We start from the raw sequence: 24,187 nt of genomic DNA, 5'->3' as shown, positions 1-24,187 counted from the left end.
CTGTTAACACCCCGCATGTGACCCGATAACGCGACTCTGTTTTTGAAAAATTTACCGCAAATCTAAATGGATAGGACAGAAATGGGCAAGTGTGGATTTTTAAATTAGCTTCTTCTTAGCTAATTAACAAGCTCACCTCACATTTCACCTTCGCATCTGGATCATGACTAAGGCTGTGTTTTGTCAACTCGTGGTTGGTTTTAAACGTTTTCGGGCACTGGGAACATTCTTTTCCTGATTTCAGATCCATTTGGATTCGGTATTGTAAATATATGCAAGTTTATAGACTTATGTATGCATAGGGATTCCAAAATAATGGTATGTTTGAACAAGTCTGATTGTGTAAATACCTAAAAAATATTCGCATATTTTCACACAATATTTCCACAATGTTATAAATGTTTGAAATACATTTCCTGGGAACTTTAGCGACAATATTTATTAAAACCATAAAAAAGAATTTGTGTAATTTTGTATTTTTGTACTTTATAAATTTTGAAGCTTATCGTGCGTTGTGTTTGTAGGATTGCTTAATCGTGATTTATGCAGTAGTTGCTTTGGAAAGTGAGCACGTAAAGTTAATGCTGGTGAGAAAAGGGTTGCGTTTTTTTAACAATAGGGACGAGGCAAACTTGACAAACTCCTGAATAAAAATAACCAACCCTTGGCGACCGTGCATGCATAAATCTTGCGATAAATTAAGAGTTTCTGGGAAGAGTTTCGATCAGTCAATTATTTCGAGGTGAACATTTGGAATTATTTATGTTACAAATAATTCATTAAAAATTACTTAAGAGAACTTCAGGGTTCTGTAAATTTCTTAGTAAACGTGGTGGGGTTAAATTTCTTAGTTCATAATTATTTCGTTAAATTGCTTATAGAAACATGATCAATCAGTCCCCTAAAAATGCATGCATTGTTTTTACAAACAAACTAGAAAGTTTTGATGCTTATTTTGGAGTATGTACGTCAACAGGTAAATTTAATGATGAAGAGGAAGATGAGAAAGAAAACTTATTGAATTTTTGAAAATCCAATTGAACCAATAATGAGAAAAAGTTGCGAGCTGGCCGGAATCGAACCGGCAATCTTTCGTTCTGATCACTACCGGGTTACCACTTTCCCCACAATGCCCTGTGAATGGCTGATGCTTATTTTTTAAACAGGTAAAGCTAATGTTGGTTCGTATGGTGTGAAAAAGGGTTGGATTTGGTATTACCAAATTGGTAACCATAGCAACGACTGAAAGGTTGACCAAATTCTGGACCAAACAATCCTTCAGGAAATAAAGACCATCCAGGCATAAATCATGCCACCAATTTTGACTTTTCTACGGGGTATCGTCTACAAAACGATACAATTGATGTCGAAGCGAACATGTTGCCTTATCAATTTTACATTTTCTTAGCATCTTTTTCTAGAGAAAATTTCGAATGTGTATATTTTCACCAATTTTTATAGATTATAGAAGTATAATTAAATGCTATTACATATTATTATGTAGCTCTCATTAAAATTCATTGCATATTCAGGATTGTTGTCGTGTATTGAAATGGATCGGAGTCAACCTGACAGAATTTCTACGCTCCAAAATCACGTGTCCGCTTGATTAACATTGGCGGCGGGCCGAAATTCAAATCATCATCCGGTTGACTTCGATGCACCATTGCCATGATTGTTCACGTGGTCTGAAAAAGGTTTAACTAGTCACCCAGAACCACTATGCTGCTAGCTGAGGGAAAAATGGTAACGGTCCTATTTTTAGAAGACTATATCAAATAGTTTTACGAATATCGTAATTCGAGTAAAAATCGGTAAATTACTAATAAATAAGGGTTAATTCATAATTGATGACTGTTTTTTCGTGTACTCCAGCTTTAACAGAGATTCAAATTCTTAGGAATGAATTGCTGCATATGATAGCCAAACTGATGTACTGTTAGGGTTTTAGTTGAAAAAGGTTGCCAATTAAACAAGAACATCGTCAGACAAAGAGAAAAACAAGTCCAAGCGTGGTGCACTTTCACAAAAACGCTGCCGAATTGGACAAGAAAATCCCGCACTACTACCTCAAAAATGAGAATATTCCCAAGATATCATTTCATCGTTACATACCAAAGTATGGTTCAATAAAATCAGCCGACTTAAAAAAAATTATTCATCACCATGTGTGGCAGACAACCTCCAAAGTCATCAAAGCAGTGTAAATAATTTTGAGAGGATGCCATCCACGTCGGATCACCTAGCACCCAAACGGGTGAAGATATCAAAACCAACTCTTCGCTGAATTAAAGCATAATGATTGGGGATTAGAACATCAAAACAACTACGTCCTCAAGATCCACTGAAGATAAAAAATTAAGAGCCAAAATAGGATGCAACTAAATTTACGAAAAAGTGTAATCCAGAATACTTGCCAGTTGTGACGAAGCACATGTCACAATAACGCCACGAAAAGTTTGCAACTAGCAATTTTTTATTGCTACAAGTCGTAAGGATGTGAAGCATGAACTTAATGTATTTCCTAAAGTCAAACTCGCAAAAACTGACAGATTTGGTTAGCCTTTGACGAAATTGGAGCAATTTCAAAGCCCTCAATTATGGTTTGGACCATGACCCTATGTCTTTATTTATCAAAATGTATCAAACACCGATTAATTCCTTACATAAATGGTCATCAGGAGACTCAGTCAGATTTTGGTCATAGGAAGCCACCTGCCATTACGGTTGAATTTTTACCGACTACCTCAACGAGAAAAAAATTTGTTTTCTGGCAAAATTGGAACATGCCAACAATGTTCTCCAAACAAGTGGGATTGAAAGATTTTAGGCTTGATGCAAAAGAGAACATCCATAACGACCGAAAATGACCAAAATCCTGCTTTGAATTCGACTCGTCATGAGTCAAACCTGAAGATTGTGAGGAGAAAGTCAGGAAAAGCAAAAATTAACAGACTTGGAAAAACTTGTGAGGAATTTTTTGTAGAGGGTCGACGGGACCGAAGTGATTTTGGTCAATGTTGTGCATCGCATTTGTAACAATTATTAACACAGTTGTCAACATTTCAACTTATCGTTTCGTAATGAACGACTTTTCAAATCGTGCCATCAATTATGAATCAATCCTTACATCTGCCATTACGCTAACAAATACAAACTTAGGAGTAAGTAAGTATTTTAACTTTCTAGCGTATGAACTCTACAATGTTGCAGCAATTCGCCCAAAGTGAAGACCTTCTTCCCACAAAAGTAACATTCATGCCTGGCTGCATTGTGGCGTATTTTATGCTTGGCCAAATAAGCTTCAGAGTGGCTCTTGAACTCGCATTTCTCGCAGGGATGGATCTTGAGCAGCTCTTTGTTTAGGGTGTGTTTCGCCTCCACGTGACGCCTCAATCCGGTTGAGTTGGAGCATCTCTTGTCACAAAGTTTACAGGGAAAATTCCTCTGATTTTCATGCACAATTCGGACGTGGCACTGCAGGCTAACTCTAGTCACGAAGGTCTGGGGACAGATGTGACACTTTGACCTGTCTCGCGTAGATTTTTCCAAATGCGTCTTCTGTAAATGAAAATGCACATTGGTAACTTTTCACCTGATTTTTAGCACAGCATGCTAATTTACCTCGTGACGTTTCAGGTGCGGCTTTTGGGCGAAACTCCTTCCACACGTGGCGCAATTGTACGGCTTCTCGGTCGTGTGGGTGAGGATGTGTACCTCAAGTTCAAACTTGGTTTTAAATTCCTTTATGCAAAGTGTGCACGGAAAAATGACCGGATTTTCGGCGTGTTTAGTATTTATATGCCGCGAAAGGTGTCCCTTGATTAGGTAGGCTTTCTCACAGGCTGGAAACGTGCATGGAAAACGAGGTCGATCCATCGTTCCATGGCCAGTGTCAATATGTTTCTGTAAAATGGGAAAGGTTGAAAAAACGCGGTTACAAGTTTCACAACGGGGTCGCTCCCGGTTGCTGTGATATATCGACATGTGGGCACGTAAGGTGACTTTGTTTTTAAACATTTTTCCACAAACCTGAACAAGAAAGAAGTTATAAAATATGGACAATGTACTTCAATTTTTTGCATATTTGCACGCAAAATTAGTTTGCTAATTTAAACACTCACCTCGCATGTGACTTTGGCATCAGGATCATGCGTGACCATGTGCCTAGTCAATTTGGTATTGGTTTTAAACGTTTTCGAGCACTTTGAACATTCCCATTTCTTCCCTGGCTTCAAATCCATGAGAATTCCTTATTTGTTGAAGTTACACGATTTAGTTTCGTAAATATCTGCAATAAAAAATTCGCTTATATTCACACAGTATTTTAACAAATTGTATGCCAAGAATTCACACCTTTCAAGTAAATTCACGCCAATTAAAAATGTTTCCAGCAATTTTAAACGAGAATAATATTTATTGTTTGCAACAACTGAAAACAAATTTTGTGCTTATCCTTTCGTTTCTTACCGAGTGTTGTGTAGGATTGCTTAATTATTCAGGCGAACTTAGGAGTAAGTGAACATGAAAAGGTAATGATCGGTCGTGTTGTGAGAAAAAGGTTGCCTTTTTTTCACGAGCAATGAGTGGAAACTTGAAATATTCTTTAAAACAAGTAAGTTGGGCGAAGCCCTTGGTAGGATTTTATCCGCTGTTCAAGGATGATATTTCTACCAGCGTACCTGTATTTAGAAAGGTGTATTTAGCATATATGATTAGGGGATGTTCAAAATTTCCCGGTTAAAAATTACACCGAATAATGTTTACTTCTCATGCCAAATAAAATTGAATATGTGTATTTCATTCAAAATTCGGATGTATGACGAGCAAAATGTGTGAGTGATCTACTTAATTGCGTAATTCATGAACGGCCCCATATTCCTATTTTAGTCCATATTCAGGGAATTGAAGGGTTAACCATTTAATTGCTCCATTCACCTCCGCACTTGCACCACGCACACTTCGTCCCTTTTTTCTCTCAATAAAAATGCTAGAGAAAGACTGATTTATTTGCAACTAGCGTATAGCCCGGCCGAGGCCGGGTTCTAGAGTTGCAGTGGGGGGTGTGCCCAAAGCGAAAAATCATACTATACTTTAAATAATTCCCAGTGGAGACTTTGTCATACTACATACATACATCAGAGTGAGGGTTTGCCCAAGTCATACTGCATTTTAATTAACCTGGTCACAGTACAATTTAATTTCCCCCTGTTGGGGTAGTTGAATAGCTAATTACTTAAGTTCCCACGCTTCACGCTCCCGTTAAGTTCCATAAACCCCGTTAACTTCTACAATTAACGCCAAGCTATTGACGGATTCGGATTCAGCGTCAAAAATACATTCGAATTGATATGCGACATCACGAATAAGCCATATTTGGCCCCACGGTCACGGCAAGGTCACGGGGGGCCTCAGAGGTCAAAACCATTGACGGCGTTGGATTCAGCGTAAAAAATACATTCAAATTGATATGCCACTCGCTGTGAGTGGAGTTTCTCAAACTAAAATAATTAATTAATAGTGTTGATCACGATCACTTATCATGATAACTACTATTGATGAGTGATGTATGTATGTATACTGCTCACTCACTCAATTTACTTGCACACTGCAAATATACAAAGACATTTAATTTGAGATTGATGGCAAGCGTACGTGAAAGTCACGTGCAGGCGAAGTGAGACTCATGCAGAAAATGCATGCAACCTCCGCTTCCTTCTTTGTCTCCTCTACGGGGCAACTTGCATTGAGAGCCACAGGGACCCAGGCAGAACTTAACACTAACGCTTTATGGAAGTAGATTTACCCAATGAAAACGAGTACAGCGAATTTTGCCTAAACTCGACAAGTTAAACCAGGGTCGTCCTACTTAACTTAATCGCTCCGCTCAGCACTCAATTCTTTGGGAGTAGGATCTCAACAAATACGAATCCACACCGATATGAATCCAAGTAAGGAATGGGAATGTTCAAAGTGCCCAAAAAAGTTTAAAACGAATAAAAATTTGACCATGCACCTGGATTTGCACGATTACGGAGCGAAGGTCAAATGCGAGGTGAGCGTGTAAATTTGAATAAATTGATTTTTAAACCCACATTTTTCCACTTCTGTTTTGCTTAGGTTTGGGGTAAAGTTTCCCAAAACGGACCTGCCTTGAATGCTCACTTGGCCAGATTTCACGCCAACCGTGAGCGACCGAGTTGTGACACGTGTCACCGCGTATTTTCCTCTTTTTCCTATTTACGGCGACATATGGACACCACCCACAGCACGAAGGAACGACCCCGCTTACCGTGCACGTTTCCTGGCTGTGAGAAAACCTACCTGAACAAGGGCGATGTTGCGAAACACGTAAAACTGGAACATGCCCAGAATCTGGTCCGATTTCCGTGCACACTGTGCGGAAAGGACTTCAAAACGAGAGGTGAACTAAAGCAACACATTCCCACCCACACGACGGAGAAACCGTACGTTTGTGCCACTTGTGGGAGAGGCTTCGCCCATAATGGAGTCATGAAACGTCACGAGGTGAATTTGCATGAGGCATATCGCGGAAGACAGTAGATGAAAAATTACGAATGTTCATTTTACAGATGACGCATTTGGAGAAATCTACCCGGCACGTGTCAAAGTGTCACGTGTGTCCTCAGACGTTCTTAAGTAGGATTACCCTACAACAACACATCCGAGTTGTGCATGAAAACCAGAGGAATTATCCGTGCCTATTTTGTGACCAGAGATTCTCCAAATCATCAAACTTGAAGGGTCACGTGGAGGCGAAACATGCCGCGAAGGAAGAGCGGATCCATTCCTGCGACAAGTGCGAGTACAAGACCCACTCGAAACCCTATTTGGCTGCTCACAGAATACGTCACAATGCAACCAAGCATGGGTGCTATTTCTGTGGGAAGAGGTGCATCACTTTGATGGAATTGGTCAGCCATTTTCGAGTTCATACTTTGGAACAGTAGAAATTTTATAGATTTTTGTTTTTTATGATTTTGTGCGTTAAACTTGAAATTGCAATACAATAATATCATTATGTATATATTTTGTTTAGTAATTATAAAATGGTCTTTAAGCATAAATATTTAAGTAACGACATTTTAGTTAATTTGTAAAATAGAATTCCTTTTTCCTCTACCCTTACAGCGAGGTTGGGCATAATTTTATGCGGCCACCTTTCAAAGGTTTAAAAATATCTTCCACCAATGTCTTTATCTTTAGAAACGTTTAACTTACATGATTATGGAACGATGTGTGTACTTTTCATCACCTTAATACAAACATATGTACATGCATGTGATGGAAGACATATACTGTACATGCATAGAAACATAAGAAGTGAAAAAAGACTGAATCCCTTAATTATGAAGTGCATGAAGGGCCCGACATTCTAATTCTGGCCACATGAAGGGAGTGAAGGGTTGACTGGCTTGTGCCAATGCATATGTAGGCATGAAGCTACCCAAACCATTCACCTGCCGCAATTGCCTCCGGACTTTTCCCATGCACTCATCATCGACTTTCTCTTAAGAAAAATACTCTCATAAAATAAATGTGAGAGAAAATCTGATTTCTTTTCAATTTAAACTCGAACAAGATACGTACACGTGACTTGCGTGATGTGAACAATTGACTAAAAAATAACTATCCACAGACGATTCAAACCTTTCTCCCCATAAATTTTCCCCTTGGTCTCAAACTTATTCAACCGAAATGAGCAGAACGATTTTGGTCTAAACTCGTCAAGTTAAGGCATTAGCCTAAAATAAAATCACTCCGTGCAGTAAACAACTTTGCAAGAGTGTGAACTCCGCAATACCGAATCAACATGGATCTGAAACTAGTAAAAAACGGGAATGCTCAAAGTGCTCAAAGACGTTTACTACTGGTAGCGACTTGACGAAACACATGGTCACGCACGATCACGATGCCAAGGTCAAATGCAAAGTCAGCGTGTAAATTTGCAAACACAAAGCAAAGTAATTTTGCACTTAACGTGTGTCCTCTTCTGTGTTACTTAGGTTTGCGGCATAATTTTCAAAAACAAATTCAGCTTGTCCTCCCACATGTCGAATCTTCACACGAACCGAAAGCGTCCCAGTTGTAACACACTTCACCGCGTGTTTTTCAATTTTACCAGTTTACAAAAACATATTAACACTCATAGCGCGAAGGAACGACCTCGTTTACCATGCACGTTTCCCGGCTGTGAAAAAACCTACGTAGATAAACAAGGGCGACGTGGCGAAACACGTGAGAACCGAACATGCCCAGAATCCGATCCGATTTCCGTGCACACTTTGCGAAACGGAATTTAAAGTGAGGGCCCACCTTGAGCAACATATTTTTATCCACACGACGGAAAAGCCGTACAAATGTGCCACTTGTGGAAGGATCTTCGCCCAAAAGCGAGCCATTAAAAGTCACGGGTAAAGTAGCGTGTTATGGGAAAAGGTCACCTAAAAATTACCATTGGTAATCTACCAATTTGCTTGTACATATTCATATAACAGTTGACACATTTGGAAAAATCTGCCCGAAAGGTGTTCCAGTGTCACGTCTGTCCTCAGACCTTCTTGGGGAGATGTGGACTTCATCGCCACGTTCGAGTTGTGCATGAGAACCGGAGAGATTATCCGTGTCCACTTTGTGACAAGGGATTCTCCGACTAATCAAACTTGAAGGGTCACGTGGCGGCGAGATATGTCGCGAATAAGGAGCCCATCCATTCCTGCGACAAGTGCAAGTACAAGAGCCACTAGAAAACCAATTTGGCTTCTCACAAATTACGTCACAGGGCAGGGAGGCATGGATGTTACTTCTGCGGGAAGAAATTCTTTCTTTTTAGCCAATTGGTTAAACATTGTCGAGTTCATACTCTAGAAAATTTTTAATAGTTATGCATGTAATGGAGTTGTCAACCATTTACAAGTTTTTTTTATAGAATTTGAGACATTTTGCTTAACCTTTATGTAGAAGGCCATGGGATTTTCCTTAAAACATTATCTAGTACGGATACATATTTTATTTGTTAAATAGAACATTTCGCAATCTGTATTTAAGTATGTATATTTGTGAATCCTATTAAAATGTGTGAATTTGGCAAGAAATTAGTGAAAGATAAACAATTTTTTTCTTACAGTGAAATTTGTCCACAAATATCCATTTTGTAAATATATGTAACTAAACATGTTAATTAAATAACGCAGCATTTGTTCAATTTTAATTTCAATAAAGTTCAATTCAAATTTTTAAGTTCAATAACGCAGAATATATATTTATGATTTCTGCACTTTTAGTTTTGATCTGTGGGAACCGAACTGGCAATCGCAAGTTCGGATCATTACAGGGTCATAAGTTTCCAAACAATGCTTGTGTGAATGGCATTGGCTTCTTCCCAACACTTGGCAATTGGCGGCGGGACATTGCCCCCCCCAGAAATGGGATTAAATTAACGACTCCCTTAACATTATGGTTTTCCCCTAAATTTTAGAAATGAACCCCCTTTTATTTTTGCCCTCACGTAATTTATCCCCTAAATATCAAACGAACCCCCCTATTAAAATTATGGTAAAAATAATTGAAATCAAGTATAATTACATACAGTGGCGGATAAATAGGGTGGGGTAGGTGTGACATAGGGGCCCCCGGGTGCGGCGTGGTGCATATATTGCTATACTTAAGTTTGGTCAACGAATTTCGAAGAATAAATTCACTGATACTGCGGATAAATTATTATTAGGTTAATTGTTATTAAGTACTAACATAACAAGTAGTTTGGGGAAACTACAAGTAGGTGGTTAAGTATTTTAAGTATATATGCTGAAGGTAATTCGTTACGATTATTTATGGCAGATTTGGAATAAATTTTTCACCGTTCGGTTATAAATTGATAACCAGTCAGGGGTATATAGACTTAAATATATATCTTCGATTCTGGTTATAATCGTACCTAGTTATTTCCAGTGTAGATTATGTAGTCTTCGCCGGTGATTCCTTGGGTTCAAACAATTTTTGGATTCGATTCCGCAAAATCTTCGCAAACTTTTGTAGCTTAACAATAAATGTGGGGGCCCCTTTACAATGGTGAGACTTTTTCTAGCCAAAAATAGATTTTTTTATATTCTTAAAAATTCTTGAAATAAATATAACAAATATGTGCCAAAAATTATATTTCAAGAAAATTTGGCTACAAAAAAGTCGCAAATCTGTCAGGGGGCCCCCAAATTTATATAATCAAGCTATTAAAATGTGCGAAAATTTTGCAGAATAGCATGCAAAAATTTGCAAATAAAAATGATGTTGCCCTGTTCATATTAATCGGTGTCTTAATCTAAATAGTTCGTGGTGATTCCCAATTGATGCCTAGTTCCTCACAAATCTAGAGAAATTTCATGGCGAATAATATTCCCAGCCTACAGGGTGTCCCATTTATTCGTGTGAAGATTAGAGACACTCGTGCTCTCTGGCGGGTAAATAAATTTCAAACTTGAAGCCAAAATCGGGCAGGGCAACTCACAAAATAGTTTTCAGATTTTTTTTTCAAACTGATTTTAAAAAGTGCGACCACTATGCTCACATGAAGTAGTGGTACTAGTGAAATACTTTTCCAGTCGATTTTCCACGGGAATCGTGTCATTTAAGTCGCCTACACCCCCTAACAAACGCCCCCTATAATTATGGACAAAAAAGCTACAAACGAAGCTCAACCATTTGGTCGGCCAGGAAACCCCAAAGAGCTTTCGCAGTATGGCGAAACTACTAAAATCGAATCCCACAACTATTCGAAGAGTGATTAAAAGAGATTTGGACAAAATGAAACCGATGAAAATAAAACTGCACGAGTTAAACGTGCGTCACATCATGCATCACTAAATGCTAATTTTTTGCAAAAAAATCCGTACAAGAACCACCTTGCTGGAGGTAGGGACGAACATGTGGTCACAATCGACGAAGCTTTGTTCAGGGTAGATGACCTGAACGGGAAAAGGTCAGTTCGCTGTACGTCGTGGAGAAAACGTACGAATTATGTAGCTACGACTTGAGATGGACTTTGCAAAGTTTTCAGGAGTAGTGGTTAAAAATTTGTAATTCCTCAAAAGTGTCTGGAAATGATTTCATCAAGGAAAAAGCGGTTCAGAGTTGTAGCTGAGACTAAAGGGACTAAGGGACTATCGTGCAAATTAATTATCATAAAAAGATTCATATGTGGGTAAGAAAAATTGTTGAAAATTTCTCAAGTGAAGTGGCCCATCCTAGGTATAAATAGATAATTAAGAATGGGTATAATCGCAAAGTTGAATTTTTTAAGACCACCAAGTTGGTTTTCCTTGTTGCACATAAATTAAACTGGCTTGATCAACCGTACCTTAGGAAGTTGTGCATAATGACATACGTTGAATTTCTTACATGAACATGGGAAATTCAGGGAAATTCCCAATTTTTCCGGTTTTTTGCTACGCTGAAGTTTATCAAGATTGAAATTGCTTGTTTCATTATTTGATTTCTATTACTATTATGGATAAAAAAGTATGATTATAACTTGCGAAGATCGATATGAAGTAAATTTATTAATATTACTAATATTATCCTTCATTTTTATCATGATTAATAATTATTACAATTTTTATTTTATCATCTCTCCCTACTTATGTATTGCAAACTTTTTTTCTGTATTTTTTCAAAGTGTTCTCTCCGCATTGCGGGTTGTAGATTCTCTTAAATGCATTAAATGTGAAATAAATACTTCAATTCAAAATATTCAGGTCGAAACGGTTTGTGGGCCGTGTGATATAAAATAAGTATGTATGTATGCATGATCCCCGAACGAATGGTTGGTTATTTTTAACCAGGAATTGGTCAAGGTTTCAGTCGTTGCTATTTTTACAAAAGAATGCAACCTTTTCAAAATAACATGAATCAACACTTACTCTACGCGTTCATTAAATAAGCTATCCAGAAGCATAACTGGCACAAGTACTGATAGAGCAATCCTACACAGAACAAGGTAAGATAGGAAGTTTTATACGTTTTACATAGTAAATGAATAACTTTATAATAATTTATATATTTATTTTTACGAGCAGTAATATTATTTTCAAAAATTGCTAGGGACGTATCTCATACTCGTGAACCGTTCTAAAATGTGTAAACTATTGGCAAAAAAATTGTAATTCATATATTGTGCGAATATGTGTAAGCCAATTTTTTTTATCAGATAGGTTTCAAATCGGATTTGTCTAACCACATCAAGTTTTGCCGAATATAAATCTATTTACAAACTTGACCAACCACATGGTCACGCACGATCCCGATGCACTGGTCAAATGCGAGGTGAGCGTGTAAATTTGCATTAAAACCAAATAATTTTACGTCCCACATTTTCCAACTTCCATCTTGTCTAGATTTGCGGTATGACTTCCAAAAATAGAGTCGCCTTAAATGCCCACGTGTTCAGATTTCACAGCAACCGGAAGCGACCAAGTTGTGACGCGTGTCACCGGGTGTTTCTCAATTCGGCCAACTTACGGCAACATATTAAGAACGTCCACAGCACTGTGGAGCGACCTCGTTTCCCGTGCTGGTATCCCGGGTGCGAAAAATCCTACAAGTTCAAGCAGGACGTTTCGAAGCACGTAAAAGCTGAACATGCCGAGAATCCGGTCCGATTTACGTGCACACTTTGCGAAAAAGAATTCAAAACTAGGGGTGACCTTGAGAGTCACATTCACACCCACACGACGGAGAAGCCGTTCAAGTGTGCAACTTGTGGGAGGCGTTTCTCCCACAAATCAAATATGAAAAGCCACGAGGTAAAAGACCATTTGGAAACGTCCATATATTACGTCATCATTTTAGGGGGTGGGTGATTTAGGTTCTCCTACCTTTCCCGTGTTTAAATTCCCCATCCATTCATGTTCGTGGGGTGGGTGTGTGCTAAAATCGAGAATTTTTGCTAACGCAATATATGAATGGCCCCTTTTGGAAAAATCTTGCTTAATAATTATTCATATTTATGTAAGTACTTACACCTTTTTGCAGACGACGCATTTGGAAAAATCTGCCCGAAACGTGTCAAAATGTCACCTCTGTCCTCAGACCTTCTTAACTAGAATTGGTCTACAGCTGCATATCCGAATTTTACATGAAAATCGGAGGAATTATCCCTGCGCATTTTGCAATGAGAGATTCTCCAGGTCATCGAACTTGAAGCGTCACGTGGAGGCGAAACATGGCGCGAATAAAGAGCTCATCCATTCCTGCGACAAGTGCGAGTACGAGAGCAAGTCGAAACAAAATCTGGCCAGGCACAAGGCTCGGCACGAGGCTGGGAATCGAGGATGCTACTTCTGCGGGAAGAAATTCGTCACTTTTTACGAATTGGTCAAACATTGTCGAGTTCATACTTTAGAAGCGTAATACTTCGGTGGAATATGCGCATCAAAAATTTTGGAGCTTTTTTTTTTTACTAAACTTGTACAAATATAGATACATACATATATATAAACCTCAATGTGTGTAAACCTTTATTCAACTGTCAACAAATATCAGCTGGTTTAAATAACATACTGGTTTCTAAATAAATCATGACAGAAATGCTATTTATGTACAAATCGCGATATTTGGCAGAAATAAATCATTCAAAGCTATTGGATTTTAGGGGCAAATTTGTCTAAAATAAAATGGGACTAGGTAAATACATATGTTTGTTTAGTAGGCATGAAGAATATGCATCACTGTACATAAGTCCAGAAAACGCGGAGAAATTATTCTTATCTTGTCAAGCATAACTCATGAATTTCAGCCTTGGTTTGACTTTTATATGCGTGCATTTATTCTGGCCTGACGATCTTTTAATTTGTCCTGTAAGGGTAAAAACTCGCATCCGATTGGAAGCAAAAATTCTAAATATGTGGAAGAATTTTTTGTAATTAAAATGTCAGTTTAATAAGAAGTTCAAAAAAATAAAACCAAGACAAAATGATCAGCTGCAGGAACAACTAATGACATTTTGGCCAATTATAGCATGTATGTAGTTATTATTTTCATAGCCTTATCTCGAAGTACTTACAAACTAGCAAATAATTAAATTGATTTTATTTTGGAGGTTGGTTAGCTGTTAACTTAATCATCATAACGGGTAATGGGTCCTCGGGCGGGTACCGGTAGACACAATGCGGGTAACGGGTAATGAGCGGTAGCACTTTCGCTACCCGCGGCAACCCTAGCAATTCTTATTCCTCAGTTCTGCAGTACGTTTTTTCTTCTGCGTCGAATGTTCTTGTGACGCCATAATTGCACTAATTTAATAAATCTTGCCCAAACTAATTTAACACTATTTGCGAAATTAGCCCTATTGTACTTCACATACTCGATAACCATCAGGCAGAAACATGCCGCTAGACAGGTGACGAGTAAAATGAAAATGGTTTGAATACTGTCCCCTAGCCGGACCACCTCAAATGAGGTCGACGCATAGCGAAATTTCCAATTTCCCCCACTTTTAAGCGCCCTTTCCCGTAAAATTGTTTCTTTCAGACCAACTTGACGAGAAACGTGGTTGTAAATCCCTGAACTAAAAAACGATTTAAAATATTGCACCATTCGAGATTCCCGCCGAACCTTAAACATAGATCCGATAGGCTCATCGAAAATTGTTTTCTCTCCTCGATACCATTTTTTAGTGGGATAATTCCTCTTGAGGTAATCATAGTAATTGTCTACTTCACGCGTTGGTCCGCCATAAACGGACCTGTCACAATTCAATATTTCCTCCTCAATTCCCCAATTTACCTCTTTCGCGGTTACATTATTGCCGGAAAATCTGAATTTTTCCAGATACCAGCGAATCCTTGGATTCACCATGGAATACAGTAACCGTTGAGCAACCGGTGCATCGATTTCACCCAAAGTAGTTCGAATAAGGTAGTGGAAACGATAAGAGGAAAATTGATAATTTTCAAAGAAATCCGTTCCAGACTTCCGTGGTTCGAATCGAGACAAAATTGTGTAGCACAATCCCCCCATCCTCTTCACAGTCGGGGGAATTTCAAAACTCGGGTCGACTAGTTCGCCGTGCAAGTCCATTATTCTCCACGTCCTGAACGCGAACATCCCAGAGGCATTTTCCATTCTTTGTGGTTTCTCACAAAAAACTTTTTCATACGTGTCGCCTCGTTCCCCGGGAAGGGGTGAGTTTAAATTGGTTATGAAGCTACTCAGGTAGCAGTTACTTATCACTACGAGGACAAGTAGCCATGAAATACTTAGGACTTTAAGGTGTAGGAAATTACTCAATTTTTTCGGCAGCTGGTCCACCTCGTCGATCAGGAGACCAAAAAAATATAAGAACAGTTTTAGCAGAAAGAATTCCTTGTTCAGAAGGTAAAATGCTAACGAAAGGAGGAAAGTTGATAAGAACAGCTTGATAACCGTGACGATCCACACGAAGGTATCGTATGGAGCTAAATACAAGGAAAACGAAACCCCTCTCGAAAAGTGGGAGCAAGAGATGAATGAGAAACCAACAAAATCTGGGGTTACAATTTGGGCATTTTCTGTGTACCAGGGCTCGATGACATCCCCGAGTTGGAATGACGGGTAGCGGCAGTGTTCCGTTAAAACGTCGTAGCAATGATCAAAGGCATCTGTGTAATGTCTGGTCGCGTTCAGAGTATTTAATGCTATGGTAATTAAAACCTCGTAGATAGCTAATGTAGAATCATGAATTTCGGTTGCGTCTCCCCAATGAAATTCCGAAAGTGCCGGGTAGTTTGAAGAGATATATAAATGTATGTCCCCATGTGAATGAACTCTGAAGCAAGCAAAATTTTGTAAAATTGGGACACTTTCTATGCTTTTCTGGTGACATACTTCCGCCCTGTCCTTCTTGAAAAATAATACAACTGAGAATCTGACAGGTATTTGCCCCGAAAATTTGAAAGGTTGCGAATAAAGTGGTGAAGTTGTAGTTAGCAGTATTTTTGGCCTGTCGGGAACTAAGAGAAAGTACAAATTATACGGGTAAGTTGTTAAATTGAGTGTACTATTTAGGCCTAAATAGCAACTGCCATGACAGGTAATCCAATACCCTAAGGACTTTTCATGAGATCTTGTATAATGTAACGAATTTATGGAGACAAAAAGTATGACGATTTCACAAAGCCAGTTTTTGTTATGGAAAATGTCAAGTTTTGGGGGCATCGAGAAGCATGGCCAGTCATCAGAATTAAAATCGTCCGGAAATATTCGTTTGGTCAGTGTAAGGGGGACATTCCGCGTGGTTGGCAGATACGGGCTGGAAATATTGTTGAAGACGAGGTGATATCGACAAGGGGCGTTGGATGATAGAATAGATGCCAAATTTATGGTGGGCAATGCTGTCTTGGCTTCGATAAAAATAAAATTTACGGTGCAACACAACGCGAGTAATAACGAAAAGACGTAAATGAATTTTGCCATTGTTGGCAGTTCTGAAATTTGTGTGGAAATTATAAGATTTATCGAAAAACTGCAAGGGGAAACTAAATATTTATCATATATATGTAAGGTTATCGAAGACACTTAAAGAAGTGAGGTGAGTAGAGTTTCAGAAATGTAAGGTTTACGGACAAGCGCACAGTGTTCAAAGAGGCCAATTTATTGGAAGTAATTCCCCGAGCACTTTTCTCTTAATATTTTTGCATTTTCCGAGCTCTGGGGGGTCAAAGACGTGCCCATAAAAAAATTGACGAGCCACACCCACTTTGGGTGTGGTTTTTTCCTAGTGGGTTTAGGGTCAATCGCCCAGTCCAAACTTGTGTGCTAAGCGATTCTACACCTTCTAAAAAAATTTCATCAAAATCGGTCCATAAACAAAAAAGTTATTGCAGGTCAAAGTTTGGCGAAAGGCAAAACACCCCTACTTTAGGGGCGCGGTTCTCCGAAGAGTGCAAACTTCAAACTCTGAAAATGGTTGTAAATGATGGCCCCCCTTGGTATGTACATATTCTGAAAAAATGGAGTTCTGAAATTTGCACATTTCCATGAAACATGGCCGGGAACATTGAACAAAATCATGTCGAAATTGTCCAAAACAGGCGAAACTCAACATGACGTAGAGTAGTAAAAATCGATATCTAGCTTCAGCTAGGGCTAAGAAGTGCGTCGCAAGTGAAATTGACCCATGTCGTAAGGGAATGGCGTCGACTTGTCGAAATTTCGACATGATCCTATAAAGCTCAAATTTAAAACTAGTACTCCCCCAGCATTCAAAATAAATATTCTAGCACTTTTGGCAATGTCGACAGTCAATTTCGCCGATTTTGAAATTTGGACATTTTAGGGTCGACATGTGCTAAGCTGAAATACAGTTAAAACCCATTAAAACCCGAATAAAACCCATTAAAACCCAAATAAAACCCATTTAACATGGTAAAACTCAATGGGTTTTATTTTTTAACAACCCATTAAAACCCATTAAAACCCAAAAAACCCAACCCAATAAAACCCTGGGTCGGAATACCCTGAATGAAATAAGTTTGATGAAAGTCCAAGTGTAAGGACAGACTGCCACGAAAAGTTGAGTAAATGTATGTATCACTTCGGACCAGTGTTGGCCAACCAAAATGAGAAATTTTGTAAGTAATAACTTACGTCGTATCGGATTTGACTTTGAGCAAAATAAATACCTAACGCAAACTAATATGTACCATCAACCTACAGTAAAGAATAGTTTCTTTGAAACTTTTAGCATTCTTAGCGAGCTGACATGGAACTATTTTAATTATCATGATTGCATATGGTTAAAATTTTATAAAGCGTGTCGTAACACGCGTTGAGCGTGTCATAAGAGATAAAAAGTTCGTGTTCAGTTTCCCTGAATAATCTATTGAATTTGCCATTGTTGATGAAAAAGCTACAAAGCTGAACCTACGGTTGATGACGTACAATGATAAATAAGTATGGATATTTGAGTATGAATATACATATATTGCCATCCGAAGTCGACTACGATTGTATCAATTTTTGTCATAATGTGTAAATAGTTAGGTATTTGAATATCATACATATTCATTGCTTAAATAGGAACAGGTATTTGATAATTATTGTAAAACTTGTTAAATATTATTCACAACATTTTAAAGTTTACCCCAGTAAATCTAACCCAACCAAAAAATACAAATCAACCAAATTCCCTACTTTCCAAGGTGTGCATGCTACTCGAGTGTCGCACCAAATCTTTAAAAGCGACAAACCTCTTTCCACAGAAGTAACACCCATGCTTAGCAGGCTTGTGCCGCCTTGTGTGTTCTACAAAATTGCATTTCGAGTGGCTCCTGTACTCGCACTTGTCGCAGGAATGGATCTTCTGCTCTTTATTCCACTTGGACACGTCTCGTGCAGAGGTTTCCAAATGCGTCACCTGTGAAATGAATGCACGTGGGAAGTTTTAATTTATTTTTTACTTATGTTTAGCTTCTACACTTCTACACAAATATATGTAATTTTTCCCACAGCATGCAAATTCACCTCGTGACGTTTCATTTTTCCTATTTGGGCGAAACTCCTCCCACACGTGGCACACTTGAAAGGTTTCTCAGTCGTGTGGGTGGAAATGTGTTGCTCAAGTTCTTTTCGGGTTTTGAATTCTTTTCCGCAAAGTGTGCACGGGATTCGGACCGGATTATGGGAATGTTCAGTCTTCACGTGTTCCGAAATGTGTTGTTTGCTTAGATAGGTTTTTTCACAACCGGGAAACGTACATGGTAAACGGGGTCGTTCCTTCGTGCCGTGGGCGGTGTTAATATGTCGCCGTAAATTTGTAAGGTTGGCAAACACCCGGCCACAAGTGTCACAACTGGGCCGCTTCCGGTCCGAGTGGAGATTCCACATGTGGCAAGATAAGGCGAGTCTGTTTTTGGAAATTTTGCCGCAAACCTAAGTAAATAATATAGGAATGGCTGAATTTTGATTGCAAACTTCGTTTCGTTTTTGAAAATATAGACACTTACCTCACATTTCATCTTGGCGTCGGGACCGTGTGTGACCACGTGACTTCCAAAGTTGTTGGTTTTATGCATTTTTGAGCAATGCTTTCCTGGCTTGATATCACGGATTCGACATATTTGGAGTTCGTACTCCCCAAAGAATTGTATAAGTACTCCACGAATTGATTTTATTTAAGGTTGATGTCTCTGGTTTAACTTCACGAGTTTAAACTAAATTCACTCTGCTCGTTTCCATTGGATAAGTTTGAGAGAAACTCAAAACTTTGATGTGAAAAAGGGTTGAAAATGAATCGTCTGTACAGAATTAAATGACTTCACACGTTCATCTCCTTCTAGTCTTATCTGTAGTTGTGTATAAGGCAGTTTTTCTCTCACATTTATTTTTAAAACATAACGAACACGAAGGGTATTTGTATTGGGAGAACGTCGAGGATGAACCGTGGTAAAAGCCAGGAAGCGAGTGAAGCCGGAATTTACAAAAACTTTATTTGTAGACTCAAGTTTAGCGAGTTATTATGGCCGCAAGCATATTTCTGTCACCAGTTTACCCTTCACTTCCATTAATGTGGACTGTAATAGGAATATGGGGCCCTTCATGGACTACGCAATTAGGTCAGGCAGTCATACCTTTCTGTGAAAGATATGGGGGGGAAAAGAAAAGTAATCGGCCTTGCCATGATCCGGTAACAAATTTGGGGTACTTGCCCTACTACTTTTAAATGTAGTCCCCTGCGAGGTTAACACACTTGGTCCGCTAAATTTCAAACACTCTAGTCCGATTTTATAAATGGTTTTCGAAAGAAAAGTCAAAAAGCGCTGTTTTCACCTCATCAATCTTCGAATTCTCCTCCCCCTGAGGTTTTTCTGAAAATTTCTATATATACAGAAGTCACTAGAGGCCAGGTGTGGACTGTAATGGGGATGAAATAATTTTGGCATTTTTTTGCGTAAAATGGCACCCTTCGAAAGTTTGGATTTTTTACTGAAAATTCGTCGTCAGCGTTTTCGTGAGCGACGGGATTTTTGTTCCCGTCTTTTCTCCACAACGGCTTGGGTTAAAAATTCAAAACTGCGGTGTAATTGAAAAGTAGAAGATTTGAGAGAAGCGAACCCCGCAAGTGCTGAAGGATTAGTAAATAATTAAAAAAATTAAATTCCTTGGGTCTCTGTGCTAATATTGTACAACGATAACTTTTTTAAAAATACATCACCGTTAGGATTTGGATAACTTAACTATTAAAAACCAATGCATGCATTTATTATGGGAGGATTTTGGGTCGTCTCTCATAATTAGGACGGAGGGTATTTTTATCGAGAGAAGGACGATGATGACCTGTGAATGGTAAAAGTCCTGAGGCAAGTGGGGTAGGTGAAAGGCCGAGCCTTAAGGGCAGCGACTTCTGGACACAGCACAAACATTTTAGTATCAGTCACCACGTAACCCTTCACTTGCATTTCCCTTAACGTGAACCGAAATAGAAATGTGCTTCATTGTGTTGAGCAAAATATACAATCTAAATAAAGTTGAGTAAAATTTGCGAGCGCACAACTGGTTGTGCAAAATTTACTCTCATTTGGTAAATTCTACACAACCAGTTGCGTCATCGCAAATTCTACTCAACTTTGAGTAAATTTTAATCTAATTTATTTAGAGTGTATATATTTACATATGCACATTTGTACGGGTACAACATGGGATGAGAAGTACAGATATGCATACATTTGCTTCGCGACATTTTCGAAGCCGTAAATTTTGATGGGATCGCAACCATGTAACACAAACTTTTGAACCATACACGATTATTACTGGCACCATTATAAGTCCAATTATTTATTTAAGCACGCTACGTATGTAATAAATATACATGTACATGTACATAATTATAAAAAGATATTAGAATTCCAATTTAGAAACCATGTCTAAAATAGCATATGTACAATCCGACAATGAGTAAACCAGTTTTAAATTCTTGTCGGTGCTAGAGACACTTTCAAGCTGGCTTTAACTTTTTCGCAAATTTTGAAATAACGGTGCGAATAAGCATAGATTCAGATCCATACAAAACTATTGCGAAATATTATAGCCAAATGTGCCTTTCCAATTACTAGATATATATTTGTAACCAAATCGCATAGCTTCTTTAACACTAATTTTGGCAAATGTTGAAAATTTATTAAAAATTCGCAAATTATTGCTATGCACCTAATCCTAAGTATTTCTAATTTTCTAAAGTATGAACTCTAAAATGTGAAACCAACTCTTGAAACGTGAAAAATTTCTTGCTACAGAAATTGGAACAGATTGAAACACCCATTCTTTGCAGCCACGTGCCGTATTGCGTGCATGGCCAAATTCTGCTTCATGTGACACTTGTACTCACACTTATCGCAGGAATAGATCGTCCTTTTATTCGCGGCATGTCTCGCCTCCACGTGGCGCTTCAAGTTCCAGGCGTTCCTGAATCTCTTATCGCATGACGAGCATGGATAGTTCCTCTGATTTTCCTCAGTATGAATTAGACAATGTTGGGCCAATTTGTAAAAAGTGATGAATTTCTTCCCACAAAAATAGCATCCATGCCTCCGTTCTGCGTGACCATTTCTGTGATTGGTCAAATAAACTTTCGAGTGGCTCCTGTAGTCGCATTTGTCGCAGGAATGGATCAGATCCTTCTTCGTGGGGTGTACCGCCTCCATGTGACGCTTCAAGTTTGATGACTTGGTGAATCCCTTTTCACAAAATGGGCACTGGTAATTCCTCTGATTTTCATGCACAACTCGGACATGGTGAAGAAGACCTCTAGTTAAGAAGACCCCCTAGTTAAGAAGGTCTGCGGGCAGATGTCGCACGGCAGCACGTTTCGGTCAGATTTTTTCAAATGCATTTTCTGCCGAATTAATAGGCACATAATAATTTTTCGTATTACTATTCATGTCCTTTCACGCTTTTCCCTTGAAATGTTTGCTTACCTCGTGACCTTTTATGGTCTCCATGTGGGCGAAACTCTTCCCACACGTGGCACAATTGTACGGCTTCTCCGTCGTATGGATGGGAATGTGATTCACAAGTCCACCCCTCGTTTTGAATTCGTTACCGCAAAGTGTGCACGGAAATCGGACCGGATTCGCGGCATGTTCATTTCTCACGTGTAGTGCAAGACTACACTTGTCCAGGTAGGTTTTCCACAGCCAGGAACGGTGCATGGTAAACGAGGACGAACCTCCGTGCTGTGGACGGTGTCGACATGTTTACGTAAAACGGCAAAGGAGCAAAATACCCGGTGACACGAGTCACAACGTGGTCGCTTCCGGTTGCTGTGAACTGTGAACACGTGGGAAGATAAGGCGACGCTGTTTTTGGAAATTTTGCCGCAAATCTAGACAAAATAAGTAATTTAAGTGTCTATTTGGTGGGCAGGTTTGAATTTTAAAATTCAATTTTTAGCTTTTTTGCCAATTTACACGCTAACCTGGCATTTAACCTTCTTATCGGGATCGTGCGTGACGTTGTGTCTGGTCAACTCGACCTTGGTTTTAAACGTTTTCGAGCACCTGGAACACTCCCAATTCTTTCCTGATTTCAGATCCATGTGAATTCGGAATTGTTTGAGGTTGTAGATTTATGTATTTATGTAGATTCTCAAAAAATTGATATGGTTAAACATTGATATGGTTTGAGTTTGTAAATTCCTGTACTTCATTCATTCAATATTTAACTCATTTGCTCATTTTAAAAGAGATTGACGAACATGAAACACATTTCCAGCAATCTTAGGTGACAACATTTACCTGTTCTATTTATGTATAACCACCAAAAAATTATAATTTGTACAATTTCGTATTTTTCTACTTTATAAATTTTATTGCTTACCGTGTGTTGTGTAGGATTGCTTAATCATAACTTATGCAGGTGTTGTTTAGGAATAAATGACTATGCAAAGTAAATGTTGGTTCGTGTGGTGTGAAAAGGGTTGCGTTTTCTAACCTGCAGTGAAGGCTTGACACATTCCTGGATAAAAATAAACCCTCCAAACGAATATAAATAAGTAGCGTCAGACCGATTCGAGTTTCCTTTAAAATTTCTCCATATATGACCAGAGGTCATAAGGTCAAAAATTTTAACGTCCTTGAAGTCGCGATCAAATTTCCTTTAAAATGACACCCCATATGACAATTAAATATCTTTTTGACCTGTGACCTCGTCCTCAAGGTCATGAGGTCAAAAATATTAACGTCCTTGAATTCCTAGTCAAATTCCCTTTAAAATGACACCCCATATGACAATTAAGTATCTTTTTGACCTGTGACCTTGACCTCAAGGTCATGAGGTCAAAAATATTAACGTCCTTGAATTCCTGGTCAAATTTCCTTTAAAATGACACCCCATATGAAAATTAAAGTTAAATTTAATTTGGACCACACCCACTGGCGCCGTTGGGTGTGGTCCGATTGACCCAATTTCCGAACTCGACCGAAAACTAAAAATTAGAAGCACAATGGCGAAAACCGGGTTTGATTATGTTGACTCGTTCTGAAGATATCCTGCTTACGGACGGACGGACGGACGGACGGACAGACGGACAAAGTGATCACAATAAGTAGCTGACGCTACTTACAGGGATGGGCAATCCCAGGATTACTTTAATCAGATTAAGTAATCAGATTACTTTGAATGTAATCCGTAATCCAGTAATCCACAAAAAATTTACACTTTTAAGTAATCCGTAGTCCGTAATCCTAACTAGCTCTGGAAATGACATGTAATCCGTAATCCTCAATTTACGGGATTGGATAATGTAATCAGATTACGGATTACTTGGTTGGATTACTTTGCTCATGTGAACAGCATGACAGCTCCATCTCGCAAATATCTCCAGAGTCTGAGTTACTTACTGAACTTCAGATCCTTTTGGATTTTTCAGCAGAACACTGCTGAAACATCCAATAGGTACTTTCAAATCCAAAATTCTCTAAATTTTGCGCCTCAGCGCAAAGGTGCAAAGTCAAAAGAATTTTTTAATGATTAAAAGGATTTTAACTTATGTTCTGCAACACTTCTCTACGATCATCTGCACTTTCAGAACGTGTGTTTAGTTCCGGCAGAATAATTTATCCGTCCTAACAAACCAACTGTCGGATGAATCATTTAGAGCTCTTGTTTTTTGAAAACTAATCATCATCATGAAATGAAA

At 38.7% G+C, this 24,187-nt stretch overlaps 4 protein-coding genes across 9 annotated transcripts; 2 read left to right on the top strand and 2 right to left on the bottom strand.

Annotated features, from left to right (window-relative positions):
- Window positions 1-506: 506 nt before the first annotated feature.
- LOC118437521 (zinc finger protein 25-like) lies at window positions 507-4,534 on the bottom strand. 3 transcript variants are annotated; one of them, XM_035856574.1, is made up of 5 exons: window positions 4,357-4,499; window positions 4,125-4,291; window positions 3,625-4,032; window positions 3,131-3,561; window positions 507-1,822 (listed from the first exon to the last, which is right to left on the bottom strand). In XM_035856574.1, the coding sequence occupies exons 2-4, from the start codon at window positions 4,242-4,244 to the stop codon at window positions 3,178-3,180; spliced, it is 912 nt and encodes a 303-aa protein (XP_035712467.1). In that variant the 5' UTR covers window positions 4,245-4,291; window positions 4,357-4,499; the 3' UTR covers window positions 507-1,822; window positions 3,131-3,177. The 3 variants fall into 3 exon arrangements, with proteins under 3 accessions (XP_035712467.1, XP_035712466.1, XP_035712468.1); XM_035856573.1 differs by lacking the exon at window positions 507-1,822 and having other exon boundaries at window positions 1,830-3,561; window positions 4,471-4,534; XM_035856575.1 differs by lacking the exon at window positions 507-1,822 and having other exon boundaries at window positions 1,830-3,561; window positions 3,625-3,906.
- A 1,357-nt stretch (window positions 4,535-5,891) lies between these two features.
- On the top strand, window positions 5,892-7,046 carry LOC118437402 (zinc finger protein 135-like). Its single transcript, XM_035856374.1, has 3 exons — window positions 5,892-6,055; window positions 6,121-6,528; window positions 6,594-7,046. The coding sequence occupies exons 1-3, from the start codon at window positions 5,942-5,944 to the stop codon at window positions 6,969-6,971; spliced, it is 900 nt and encodes a 299-aa protein (XP_035712267.1). The 5' UTR covers window positions 5,892-5,941; the 3' UTR covers window positions 6,972-7,046.
- A 4,891-nt stretch (window positions 7,047-11,937) lies between these two features.
- Window positions 11,938-13,519, top strand: LOC110855580 (gastrula zinc finger protein XlCGF7.1). 4 transcript variants are annotated; one of them, XM_035856578.1, is made up of 5 exons: window positions 11,971-12,013; window positions 12,118-12,151; window positions 12,228-12,339; window positions 12,411-12,818; window positions 13,048-13,519. In XM_035856578.1, exons 3-5 carry the CDS (start codon window positions 12,301-12,303, stop codon window positions 13,423-13,425), a joined length of 825 nt encoding a protein of 274 aa, XP_035712471.1. In that variant the 5' UTR covers window positions 11,971-12,013; window positions 12,118-12,151; window positions 12,228-12,300; the 3' UTR covers window positions 13,426-13,519. The 4 variants fall into 4 exon arrangements, with proteins under 4 accessions (XP_021959679.1, XP_035712472.1, XP_035712470.1 ...); XM_022103987.2 differs by lacking the exon at window positions 12,118-12,151 and having other exon boundaries at window positions 11,938-12,013; window positions 12,224-12,339; XM_035856579.1 differs by lacking the exon at window positions 12,118-12,151 and having other exon boundaries at window positions 11,963-12,013.
- Window positions 13,520-18,068: 4,549 nt separating this feature from the next.
- On the bottom strand, window positions 18,069-19,438 carry LOC118437403 (gastrula zinc finger protein XlCGF57.1-like). The gene is made up of 3 exons (XM_035856375.1): window positions 18,999-19,438; window positions 18,517-18,924; window positions 18,069-18,409 (listed from the first exon to the last, which is right to left on the bottom strand). Exons 1-3 carry the CDS (start codon window positions 19,065-19,067, stop codon window positions 18,170-18,172), a joined length of 717 nt encoding a protein of 238 aa, XP_035712268.1. The 5' UTR covers window positions 19,068-19,438; the 3' UTR covers window positions 18,069-18,169.
- Window positions 19,439-24,187: the final 4,749 nt, after the last annotated feature.

The sequence above is a fragment of the Folsomia candida genome, unplaced genomic scaffold (genome assembly GCF_002217175.1).
Source record: "Folsomia candida strain VU population unplaced genomic scaffold, ASM221717v1 Fcan01_Sc013, whole genome shotgun sequence".
Classification (NCBI taxonomy): domain Eukaryota; kingdom Metazoa; phylum Arthropoda; class Collembola; order Entomobryomorpha; family Isotomidae; genus Folsomia; species Folsomia candida.
This window is presented reverse-complemented; position numbering and strand designations above follow the sequence as displayed.

Bases quoted from the DNA above. Each gene is read 5' to 3' on its own strand.
- LOC110855580 (XM_022103987.2), top strand. From the start codon at position 12,301: ATGGTCACGCACGATCCCGATGCACTGGTCAAATGCGAG. The intron at 12,340-12,410 runs GTGAGCGTGTAA...CATCTTGTCTAG, and splicing joins ATGCACTGGTCAAATGCGAG to ATTTGCGGTATGACTTCCAA. The intron at 12,819-13,047 runs GTAAAAGACCAT...ACCTTTTTGCAG, and splicing joins CAAATATGAAAAGCCACGAG to ACGACGCATTTGGAAAAATC.
- LOC118437403 (XM_035856375.1), bottom strand. From the start codon at position 19,067: ATGCATAAAACCAACAACTTTGGAAGTCACGTGGTCACACACGGTCCC. The intron at 18,925-18,998 runs GTAAGTGTCTAT...TTATTTACTTAG, and splicing joins ACGCCAAGATGAAATGTGAG to GTTTGCGGCAAAATTTCCAA. The intron at 18,410-18,516 runs GTGAATTTGCAT...TTCATTTCACAG, and splicing joins GAAAAATGAAACGTCACGAG to GTGACGCATTTGGAAACCTC.
- LOC118437402 (XM_035856374.1), top strand. From the start codon at position 5,942: ATGAATCCAAGTAAGGAATGGGAATGTTCAAAGTGCCCAAAAAAGTTT. The intron at 6,056-6,120 runs GTGAGCGTGTAA...TGTTTTGCTTAG, and splicing joins GAGCGAAGGTCAAATGCGAG to GTTTGGGGTAAAGTTTCCCA. The intron at 6,529-6,593 runs GTGAATTTGCAT...TTCATTTTACAG, and splicing joins GAGTCATGAAACGTCACGAG to ATGACGCATTTGGAGAAATC.
- LOC118437521 (XM_035856573.1), bottom strand. From the start codon at position 4,244: ATGGATTTGAAGCCAGGGAAGAAATGGGAATGTTCAAAGTGCTCGAAA. The intron at 4,033-4,124 runs GTGAGTGTTTAA...TTTCTTGTTCAG, and splicing joins ATGCCAAAGTCACATGCGAG to GTTTGTGGAAAAATGTTTAA. The intron at 3,562-3,624 runs GTAAATTAGCAT...TTTCATTTACAG, and splicing joins CGCACCTGAAACGTCACGAG to AAGACGCATTTGGAAAAATC.